The sequence below is a fragment of the Gadus macrocephalus genome, chromosome 14 (genome assembly GCF_031168955.1).
Source record: "Gadus macrocephalus chromosome 14, ASM3116895v1".
Taxonomy (NCBI): Eukaryota; Metazoa; Chordata; class Actinopteri; order Gadiformes; family Gadidae; genus Gadus; species Gadus macrocephalus.
Genome location: NC_082395.1, coordinates 15,778,026 through 15,790,193, shown reverse-complemented (window position 1 = coordinate 15,790,193; position 12,168 = coordinate 15,778,026). Strand labels below are relative to the sequence as shown.

General features: G+C 42.7%; 1 protein-coding gene across 1 annotated transcript in view; it reads left to right on the top strand.

Moving 5' to 3' along the window:
* The window catches only part of LOC132471580 (E3 SUMO-protein ligase PIAS1-like), a 44,570-nt gene that overhangs the window by 28,394 nt on the left and 4,008 nt on the right, over positions 1–12,168 (top strand). The window contains 9 exon segments of the mRNA XM_060070746.1: positions 1,053–1,191; positions 1,525–1,659; positions 3,252–3,357; positions 4,256–4,329; positions 5,048–5,208; positions 8,482–8,618; positions 9,253–9,508; positions 10,836–10,975; positions 11,306–11,346. Coding sequence (XP_059926729.1) covers positions 1,053–1,191; positions 1,525–1,659; positions 3,252–3,357; positions 4,256–4,329; positions 5,048–5,208; positions 8,482–8,618; positions 9,253–9,508; positions 10,836–10,975; positions 11,306–11,346 — 1,189 coding nt within the window.

Sequence of the window (12,168 nt, the reverse complement as noted above, 5' to 3'; positions counted from 1 at the left end):
TTGGCGTTTTTCAACATCAACCTTACGTTTTTTGGCTTGGAAAGAGACATCTTGGAGCTTTTGTTAGCCTTGCTAAAGTGAGTTTCTCCGTGGTCCGCAAGCATAAAATGCAAAGTGAGCTTGATTGAGGCAATGGCAGGTGTAGACAGAGCGGGTGTAATCCTGTTGCCGTAGCATACTTTGCGTTTATTGGCTGGTCATATATATTACACACGCAAACCTGATTTGCAGGCAACAATTTTCCAATTATTATTTTTTTTTTTTTTTTTTTTTTTTTAGGTATGCAGGCAACCTCTTGCGGGCCATAAAATAAATAAGAAGGGCCGTATTCGGCCCGCGGGCCGCTAGTTGAATAGGCCTGATATAGGGAATAGGGAACGAGAATTCGGACACTACGCTGAACATTTCTAAACGTCATTTGCGTCAGTAAATGCGCCTGGTATTTGTGTGACGTGATGCGCCGACATCATCTAAACAAACCGGGCTGGAGGTTGTATTGATGTTGAATGTTACATTTCCTTGTTCAAGTTTTTTTAAATTAATTTTCAATGTTAAATATTCTACGTTAAATCCCAAATAAATTGATGACATTTCTAAACAGAAGCCGGAGACCCCATCATTAAATGTATTCGTTTTCGCGGTTATTCAGCTTCTTCTTCTCCCCTGGAAAAATATAACCGCATTGCATTGTGGTATACGGGAGTAACATGTAGGGAACATCGTATGTACCCTATTTTAAGTCCACTATATAGTGCCCTATATAGTGGACCACTGAGAATTCGAACACCCTATAAAATGGCGTGCACCCTATTTAGTGCACTACATCCATGATGGGGAACGATTTCGAACACAGCTTATGTAATGATATAAGACCAAAATGTCTGAACAAATGACCAGCATAATGATGGAAATCATGAAACCATCTCAACCGCACTGACAAACGCACAACACAATACTCGCACACACACACTCGGCAAGAATACAAGCAGTCCGGGGCAGACCGATCGATCGACCCGGGCCAACCTTAATGGTGCTTCTGTGTTGCTCTGCAGGGACATCTCGGGGACCAAGTGTGACTTCTCAGTTCAGGTTCAGCTGAGGTTCTGTCTGTCTGAGACCAGCTGTCCACAGGAAGACCATTTTCCGCCCAATCTCTGCGTGAAAGTCAACGGGAAGCCCTGCAATCTGCCGGTGAGGGTCATTATCGGGAGCATTATCCAAAGCTGTAGTGTATATTTATGCATCACGGCATGCTAACCAGTTGTGTAACTTTCGCATAGCAGGCGATCTTCTGCATTGGACTTACACACATGGACGTGAACTAGTTTAACTCACTTTAGTGGGTGTCAAATACAAAATATGACACTATACTTGTTTCTCTGTCCCTCTCCAAAATTGATTCTGTATATCGATTTTCTTGCAACCCACTGTCATTTCACTGTTAAATCAACAGAAGTAGCCATTAAAACTAGGGATGTGTGCGACTTGATTACATACCATTTTTGGGATATTTTGGCTGCGCAGGGTTTTCTTCCTCCAACCAAAAACGGCGTGGAGCCGAAGCGGCCCAGCCGCCCTGTCAACATTACCTCCCTGGTGCGGTTGTCCACCACCGTGCCCAACACCATTGTGGTGTCCTGGACCTCAGAGATCGGACGGGTAAGCACAATTTTTTGAAACATTTGACAATAACTAGTCTTTGATCACGTGTGTGCTGCTCCTTCCAATTACATGCAGTTTGATTTTCCTGGCCTGCGTGGTGCATTACAACGAAATGTCCATTAAACTGTGTGAATAAACTGTTGAACCAGATTCCCGTTTAAGCTGTACTTCTTTTCCGGATATGTTTCTTGTCAATCGATCACAAGACAGATTTGAGTGCAATCAATCAATGCATGGGCTGGAATTTTATAGATTAATATAATTGACAATATTGCTGCGGACAGATGTGCACAAATTTAGCCTTACCAAATCAGTTCACAGACCGGATATATACCGCTGTGACTCAGCCTATGTACCACCAACAGTAGCTATTGCTTACTGTGAGTGCGGATACCAAGAGTTGCTCTTGCTGGTACAACCAGATAAATTATTACATTATAGTTATAGTTATTAAACTGCTGGAATATAAATAGAATGCAATTTAAAAAAATATATAAAAATATTATGTCGCAATTTGCCCCATTTGACTAGAGCTGCTAAATTAAACGATTATTTTTTTCCCAGATTAATCAATTAATAATTTAGAGAAGAAAATGTTTTAATTAATGACAAATCCCCATCCCAAGTTACCATAGTCCAAAGGCTTAAATAGTATTCATTCTTAATTGATCCCTGAACCAACATTTTGTATCAATGAAGCATTAACCAGTATGTGTACTTCATAAAAGGGTTAAATTGATTATCAAAAAACCATCCGATTTACCATTGCAGCACTACATTTGACTATACAGAAGGGATCTTTTCAGACACTTTCATGGCCAGATTTATTGGAATATGGGACATTGTAGACGTACAGACTCTAAATCTCTCTCTGTCTATAGAGCAGCACTCCTGTGCCGCACAGGATGCCCTTGGTGTTCTGCATTGCTCATCTAAAGTGACAATCACCTCTCATTGGTCCTTGTCAACCATGCACCGTCACGCATCTGTTTTTGACCTACAACCTGCAGCCCATTCTGCTAAATCTTAAAGACATTGCACTTTCTACAATTACAATAAGGGCATTTAGCAGACACTGTTATCCAAAGCGACTTACATCGGTTAATACACGCATTGACACACCAACGGCAGAGTCAACCATTCAAGGCGACAGCCAGCTCGTCAGGAGCAGTTAGGGTTAAGGGTCTTGCTCAGGGACACATCAACACTCAGCTAGGAGGAGCTGGTGATCGAACTAGCAACCGTTACAAGACAACTGCTTTACCTCCTGAGCTAAGCCGACCCTGCCTTTTTACATTTTTCTTTTAGTTATCTATTTTATTTTATTATTTCATTTTATTGTATGCCTATGTTTCAATCTGAAGCACTTTGTCTGCCTCTTGTATGAAAAGTGCTTTATAAATAAAGTTGCCTGGCCTTGCCTTGCCTCTCCTGGGGATCTACAATAAAACAAAGTCACAGCCAGTATAGAGGACTACTAGGATCTCTGCCCTTGTTTTTCCTAGTATTTGACATCTTGTGTGTTCGTGTGTGTGTGTGTGTGTGTGTGTGTGTGTGTGCGTGCGCATCTGAAACGTGTGTGTCCACAGAGCTACTCCATGGCAGTGTACCTGGTGAAGCAGCAGTCGTCCACTATCTTGTTACAGAGGCTACGCTCCAAAGGCATCAGGAACCCAGACCACTCGCGAGCACTCAGTAAGACACCCGTAACACACTTTTCTTACCACTCCATCCTAGCCATATTCGCTCCCCTTCCACTGAGGTCTGCTCATAAACGTTTGAATGTTTGACCTGAAGTGTGTCTTATCATGCGAGGGTGTGTCGGTCCTCTGAATCAACTCTAAGATAATGGCATAGCTGAACGGTGCTTGATCTTCCAGCTTTCTGTAATTGTGAAATGTGATATTGATCCTCTATCTATATCTATATCCAGGCCATTTCCTCAAGCTTTCTGCATCGACCCCTGCAAACAGATCTGTAAAAGCAGTTGTGTTTTGTTCAGCGGGCCGATGTTTTAACCTGATGAAGTTACATTCTTGGCTTTCACGTACCTGGATATGATATCCAGCTCAAAATAAAAGAACGACAGAATGGTAAGGCTATGAAATTAAATGTGTAATGTATAATATCAATGTTAAAAGGGTTTCTCACTCAAAGGGGTCCTAACACCTCATGCTAGAGCTCAAATTTTATCGCTGATCATCTATAACAGATTTTATATTGAGATGAACGAAGTTTGGATATGCTATGCATAGCAAAGATGAACAAGCATTTATTCCATGAGAACATCACGATGCGCGTTTAGATGTTTTAAGAATTACTTCAGTGCCAGAAAGACGGACTGTATACCAGAGCATTCTCAGATGGGTTTTTGTGCCAAATTATGGACTTTTATTGTTTCAGACTGACGAAGAATAACTTTTGGATAAGTTTGCTTGAAACTGATACCACTGACCCTGCTGCTCGCTGCAATCATTAATGTGTGTGTGTGTGTGTGTGTGTGTGTGTGTGTGTGTGTGTGTGTGTGTGTGTGTGTGTGTGTGTGTGTGTGTGTGTGTGTGTGTGTGACGTTTGTTTTCCTCTTCCGTTTCAGTCAAAGAGAAGCTCACAGCAGACCCGGACAGTGAGATAGCCACCACCAGCCTGCGGGTGTCCTTACTTTGCCCGGTAAACAATCTCCTCCTCTCCTCTCTTTCTTATAAGAATCTTCATGGTGGCAAAATATTTGGTTTAAAGAAGCATAGGAAGGAGAGACACTCGCAGCTTTCACTGAGCAACAATCAATGGGTCTCTTAGATTCTTCAAGGGAAACTTACCCATCGTGGGCAGTCACGTCAAAAGGATTGAAGGTTTAATATTAACAACACAAATGTGAGGGGGGTGATTGGACATGGCTGTTGCCAGCCATGGTTAAGTTAACAAGAGAGGCAAGAGACTAAATTAATTTGAAATACACTGTGGACATGTCAAAAGATGACACGGCCACTAAAGGAAACTACACATTAACGATATTAGGCTATGACATGGAACTGTCGGAACCGGCCTTCTTGTCTACTGCGACGAGACAAATGCTAGCTACGCATTTAAATTAGAGAGAGGAAGGGAGCTACCTACTAATTGATACAATGGTCATTATTACTAGGATGCGGTTTTCAATGGCGTGTGCATGCATACATGCAACGTGTAACACGGCACTCACCATCCTACTCAGTGGGCGTCCCATGTTCATGCGTGTACCTTTCCCCGTGTGTGTGTGTGTGTGTGTGTGTGTGTGTGTGTGTGTGTGTGTGTGTGTGTGTGTGTGTGTGTGTGTGTGTGTGTGTGTGTGTGTGTGTGTGTGTGTGTGTGTGTGTGTGTGTGTGTGCGTGCGTGCGTTCCGTCGCAGCTGGGCAAGATGCGTCTGACCATCCCGTGCCGGGCACTCACCTGCTCCCACCTGCAGTGCTTCGACGCCACACTGTACCTGCAGATGAACGAGAAGAAGCCCACCTGGGTGTGTCCTGTCTGCGACAAGAAGGCGCCCTATGAGCACCTCATTATCGACGGGTAGGACACACACACACACACACACTCTCTCCCCACCACCGATTCCTAAACGCCAGAACACGGCATTCAGCACCACCGCTGGCTTGGTGCTGCGTCGTTCAAGGGATGCGCCAAGACATCTGTCAATTGGATTCAGAAAAGGTGTTCATCGTGTTTTAGCATTTGCTTGCCATTAGCCGCTTCCATTGACTTGCAGAGTTACTGTCGTTTCTGTTGATGGGATGTTGACGTGATGTACCTGTGATGCGCCGGTGACCCACAGCGCAAACTACCGGGCCCGAAGCAGCTGGTAATTAATAATAGCGGCGTAAATGGTGCTGCATTATCGGTGTGTTTTGTAGTGAAACTGCAATCTTGTTGTGTTTTGCTGACTCATGTTTGAAAAAGATACAAATTGAACACGTCAGAAACGTCATCGTTATTGTCTCTCCTGGCTTCAATGAAACAACCGTTCCCAATATAATTTGTAAAAATGACTTAGTTGTTCCGGTTGTGTCACTCCGATAGGGTCCTTTGACCAACGAGGATGTCCACTGCGTAGGAGGCGTGTGCAGCATGTGTGCTACGCCTGGTAGCTGTGTCGCGTGTTCTCTGAGCCCATGTTTGAGTTTTTTTCCTAAACCGCTGCAATCCACAATGCACTGTTTGGAAGTCATTATACGTATGTCATGTTTTTTCAGAGGCATTCTGCTACAGTTTAGTCAGATTAACATATAAATGAGTTTCCATGGTGATCTAGGCTGTGATTGTTGATGGTGCCCTCGCCATAATCATTTCATATGCAAGGGATGTTCTACACAAAGCGTTTTCAAGTTCCTCAAAATTTTCAGCTGCTGAATTTGATAGAAAACGAAACTAAACTGACTAATAAACATTGACCACAGCAACATCTTATTAACATTTAAATGAGTTTCCACAGAAATCTAGATTGGTCATTCTGTAATTCAGAACTTTATAGCTGTTATCTGCCAGAGTAGATGTTGAAATGACGGTTTCAGAATACTGTGCAATATTCTTGTAATGTTTGTTTAACCAAAGAAACATTAGGTTTAAAAAAATTAATGGATTACTTCATTTGCTTAATAGATAATAATCTAGAAGGGGAGAATATACTCTGTCCCGGCCTTGAAGTTGCAAATTAACTTACAAATAGCCTTGTTATCATACCAAAGTGCTTTCAATAAACATGCAGGCGATTTGACATGTACGGCGTGCATTTTTAGCGTTGATCGAGTTTGCAGCCAATATTGAAAATGAGTTTAAATTGGGATGCAAGAATATAGGCGCTGAACCAATGTCTTTTAGATTTCACCTTGTTGTTTTTTAACCTCAGTTAAAAAGGATACAACTTGTCTAGAAACCTAAACAAATACCAAAAATATTTTTTCTGTGAAGACATGTCACGTATCCACAATGCAGCCAATGTGAGGAATCACCCGAATGCTTCTGACAGGGACACACACTTACACTTACTGAGTTCACTAGCGGTAGCAGGGCAATAGAGAGGATGCACATACAGGATGTATTTTAGACGAAAAACACACCTTAAGCACAATATCATCTATCCGCACCGTTTGTATGTGATGGGTGAGGGTTCTTATGAGGGTTAGGTTAGGATTAATGGGTTGAACTATGCAAGAGACAATTACAAACCGTTTTCCCAGAGGTGTTTCTGTATCATCAACATATATGTAGCTCATAACCCTAGTTATGGGTCTGCTCCTTGTACCAGGGCACAGGTTATTTGACCTATCTCTACTAGTTTAGACTAGTTAGTGTTCCTGTGCCCTGATTCAAACGTAGCAGATCCTTTAGGATTCTTATGAGCGAAACCTGTGTTTGTTCCTGATATTTTTATATCCTGATAAAAATATTATTCAAGAGTATTATGTTATTATAGGTTTGTTGGTTGGTTTTGCATTAATATTTGATGATGTTTTTTTGATTTAACAACAGCCATTTATTCACCCATTTTACGTTCATACCCCAATTAACTTAGTCTGGTTCTACCAGACTCTCGTACTTCACTTCATTTCATTTCATTTGTACAGAGAGTCTGGACCTAATCAATTGACAAACGTTAACTCACTTGAAGGCGGGTGTCTGTTGAAGTTTAAAATGATTGGATCTGCCCAGTGCCACTCTGGATCTGCCATAACCAATCGCTAACGTTTGGTTGTGACGTATGTCATGCGCCGGGAATCACGCGCAGGTTGTACACAAACCAAACACCTTGCGCGTCTGCACGAAAATGTCCGTCAACGACACATTGTAAATCACAACAACAACTCAAACTGGCGTACGACTTTATCGTCATTGTTCTCAGACACGCCCTCTGTTCGCTGATTGGCGGCCGCTGTGGCGGCACCAGAAAACCAAATTACATACAGCAGGTCCAGACCTAGTACTGAAGGGAAATTCAAATTGAGCGGAAGTACTTAGGCGGGCGGAGCCAGGCTACAATTAACTGTCTATTTCAAATGAAAATACGTTTAAAGTTGAGCCAATGATCTTGAACAGAAATTGGGTTTGTAATCATATATATATATATGATTACAAACCCAATTACATGTAACTACATTATGACTACTACTTTAACCTGTACAACTGGTACTGGTCGCCTGAATTAATTCAGTGCTTAAATGCTACTACTCTTGACCTATATATGTATGTATCTATGTATGTGTGTATATATAATATATTTATAAATATTTAAAACCATCTTCGCACATCTGGGTCCTCCACCTCATCTTTCTTTAGTGGTTTCTTTTTGTTCAGAAGGACTCATTTAATGTGTTACAATGATTGGTGCTCTGCTAATTGCACTCCCAGAATACCGGCGGAGCACCAAGTGTGATTTCTGCTGCTCCCCTTCACTTATAATTCCAATTAGCATTTTAAAGAGGATGGGAAGAGAAAACAACATGCATTCTCTGTTGTGGGGCTAATATGACACAGAACAGGAGCTGTAATTAACAGGCTGGCTACTTGATTTAGCTCCTGCACTAGCGGTGTGACTCGCGTTGCCTCTGTTGACTTTGCCCACGGTTGAAGTTTGCAAACATTTTCTATCATGGACTTGGCGACATATTTGTTGAAATGAAGCTGGCACCGAGCTGCTTCAGCCCCAGGTGGTGGCCCCCCCCTGTGCCGGTAAGAGAGAAGAACACAGCAAAGAGAAAGGTTTATAATGTGTGCAGCTTCTCTGCCCTGTATTTCGTCCTCCTCACGTCGGACGTGTCGATGTTAAACGGGGCCTACGTCTGTCCGTAGGCTCTTCATGGAGATTCTGAACAGCTGCACGGACTGTGACGAGATCCAGTTCAAGGAGGACGGCTGTTGGTCCCCCATGAGGTGGAAGAAGGAGGTGCAGGAGGTGTCGTCTGCTTCCCACAGCAACGGAGTGGACGGTGAGTCTCTATCGCTTGTGGGGACCGTGGGGTGGGGGTCGATACTCGATCGATACTCTTCCATGAAGAGCCTGAAGTCGAAGTACTAGAGTGAAACAACAGTGACCATTTCTAATATTGTGATACCTCTGCCCTGATATCTCAATAGGGATTGTGCATTGTGACTTCACATCGCAATGACCACCTCCATTTTGAGCGTATAGGAGCATAGGAATGTTATTGGAAATAATGGTGTTTTGGTTATACTTTAGTAATAAATCATGAAATTGTGAGTCATTATGGTGGGACATTTATGTGTTTAAAAGTGCCACTGGGTTCGCATGCTATATATAACCTAGATTATAGCCTACAGTATATTTAAATTACTAGAACTCTCTCGAATCATCCAAAAATGAGTACCGTAAAAAAGAAGAAATCCCTTGATGCATTCTGATTGAAGAGCCCTATATCCATCATTCCTTCATTTTTGTTTGTCGTGCCTTAAACAACCAAACAGTAGGAACAAAAACACGATTAAATCATTGACCGGATTGTACATGATATACTATCACACCACTCCTATCCTACCTGTATTTCACGGACACGTCGCCTAGCATCTACCCAGACGCTAACGCTACCCCCCCCCCCCCTCCAGGCTCCTGCAGGACGTCGTCGGCAGAGCAGCGCACCTCGTCCTCAGGGGGGGGTGGGGGCGGCAAGAAGGTGGAGGTGATCGACCTGACGCTGGACAGCTCGGAGGACGACGTGGCGGAAGAAGACGACGACGACGACGACAACTACGAGAGCCAAGATTCGCCCGCACCCCCTCCCCCGCCGCCGCCGCTCCCGCCCCCCGCCAAGCGGCCCTGCCCGTCCCGCTCGCCCACCTCCCCGCCCGTCAACCACAAGGGGTGAGGTCCCGCCTGCACACTCAGTGACCTTGCATGACAGCATTGTGTATTTCAAGGTCAAAACATGAGCTGTGAGTCAGAACTGAACATTTGTAACCGAAACAAAAACCAAATTGATTGTTTGGAATTGAAATAGCGCATCTTGTGCTGATAGGTCTGATTTTATGAGGGGCTTTAATCAATTCAATTGAAGGGACTTAATAGCCATGGCTGGGTCCACCCACTAAGAACAAGCAGGAAAACACTTTGTGAGTACGTTTAAAGGCACAATAAAAAGTGCTAATGTGCTTCACAGAATCAAAACATTTTCCATGAGTTGGCACCAAGCCATATAACGCTCATATTTTAGTGGAAGCTCTCACTCTAATATTAATGTAACCTGCATGTCGACGAAGAAGGTCAGGCTTTTCAATTTATAAAATATCTCTGAATCATTTAAGAGCATGCAATGTTTTTTTCAAAACAAACTTTTTGAAAAAAACATACACAGTTTGAGGTCAGAGCTTTGCTGTGACGTCTATTTCTTCTAATTGGCACAATCACAAAGGGTCCCAAGCAACTGTGACGCTTGCCTTGAAGTATGATAGATTGTATATCTAGATGCCGAACCGATGACTTAACTGTTATTGAGTACTATATATATATTAATGCAAAACCAACCAACAAACCTATAATAACATAATACTCTTGAATAATATTTTTATCAGGATATAAAAATATCAGGAACAAACACAGGTTTCGCTCATAAGAATCCTAAAGGATCTGCTACGTTTGAATCAGGGCACAGGAGCACTAACTAGTCTAAATATATATTTAGCCCTTCATTGCCTGCTTTTCTGTCAGTTCTCAGTTTGCCACAAATGACCCGTCATAAGTGTTAGATATAGCTCTTTGTGCTGAAGTTATAACCTGTGTGAATGTGAGTTGTCAAGAGTGTTCTATAAAAGCCTTGTGAGCCATGACTGGGATTGTGTTATCAGACCAGTAAGTCTATCATGATATTTGACAGAATCCCTGTTGTCTCCTAATTATGCTGTTTGGCTTCCTACTGAATGGAGCTCTGCTCGGTCCATGTGTCTTGTCTCTTCGGGCCCCGTTCCTGTTCACACCTTTGCTCCTTACCTTTCACTATTGGTCTAGAAGAACCTGTCCTTTGTTTGGTTGTGTTGTGTTTTTCTTTCTATTACGTATCACATGGCCTTACATAGAGGTCGTTCTTTATCTTTGTACTTACTTGTCGAACAACAGCTACCGAATTTGTTGTCTGTCGTTAAACAACCCCTAACGAGAGACGTGTTTTTTTTTTTATCCCCATAATGATCTGCAGGGTATTGAACCTGCACCATCCGTCCCCACCACTCAGCCGCACTCCCAGCATGCAGAGTGTGGATGCCAGCTACATCCCCCCTGTACCTCCCCTCATACAGGACTACAGACCCTACTACCACACGCCCACCGATCTGTCGGGTAAGGACACACACGCACTCACTGACAGGGTTATTACATAACACAAACACAGGAACATGCTTGCCTATAAGCCTCATACTAATATTCACAGGTCAATTAAGGGTGCTCTACGTTAGAATCGAAAGTTGTAAAAAGAACGAACAGAGTAGGGCAAGGTTTTTTTGTTGGTTTTAAGGGTCAAGCTGTAGAGTTGCTGCTATGCCATTTTCTGTAGTTAATTGAAATATTTTGCTGTGCCATTGTTATTATTATGGGCTAGGACTTAGAAATTCAGACTTCATGATCTGTGCTTTGTGATGTTGAGTGTTTGTTGTCGCCTCCCTTTCCCAGATTTGAGCTTCTTCTCCTTCCTGCAAGGGGACAATCATCAGGTATGTTGTTGTCTCAAAGGGTTGTTGCATTGGACATATGTTTGCATTGACTCCCAATTCATAATGCTGAATGGAGACCTTGCAGTTGCATTCCACATGAATGCAGGTTCCATAATAAATAAAGTGACGTAGAACGAGGGTAGGAGACACTTTGCTTTACTGAGCACCGAAATAGACAGATTAAAAATTAATTGCTGAATAAATATATGATCAACGACAAAGTGTTCAGCACTGTTGGGTTAAAGATCCACACACACACAAGTATGAAGACGGCGACTCCTTGCCGGTTGGCATGTATTATGAGTTTCTCATGAGTTGTGCAGCCATTGTTGTCACAAAGATGTTTGACGAGGCTCCATCTGTCCTCTGCTAGCGAACCAAGCCAAGACCAACACCAAACATGTTTGGTTTGATAAGATTCGAATGGGTTAGAGCCGACCCATAAAGGTATAATATGCAAAATAAATCCATAAAAAATAAGTAATGAAAAGCGGTGAGTGCTCGATGGCACACTGGGCGTCAGCACGTTGTGAGGTCAACTTCATGGTGAAAAAAGAACAGAAACTAAAGTAATGTCTTACAGGTTGGCGGACCACTGTGTTCACTCACACACTTTAGCGGCACATCTGCTCTCGAGTAATTGAGGGAAGGAAGCTATCTGTATAAATATTTGGTGGTCCCAACATAGTCCCATCAAACCAGTTGGTTTTTCTTGCTGTTAAGGACTCAATTTATATCAGACAGGGCTACCGTGGCTGTTATGACCTCTGTTAATATTAACAGAGCTACTTTGACTGTTAATAACCATCATTAGATTCACAC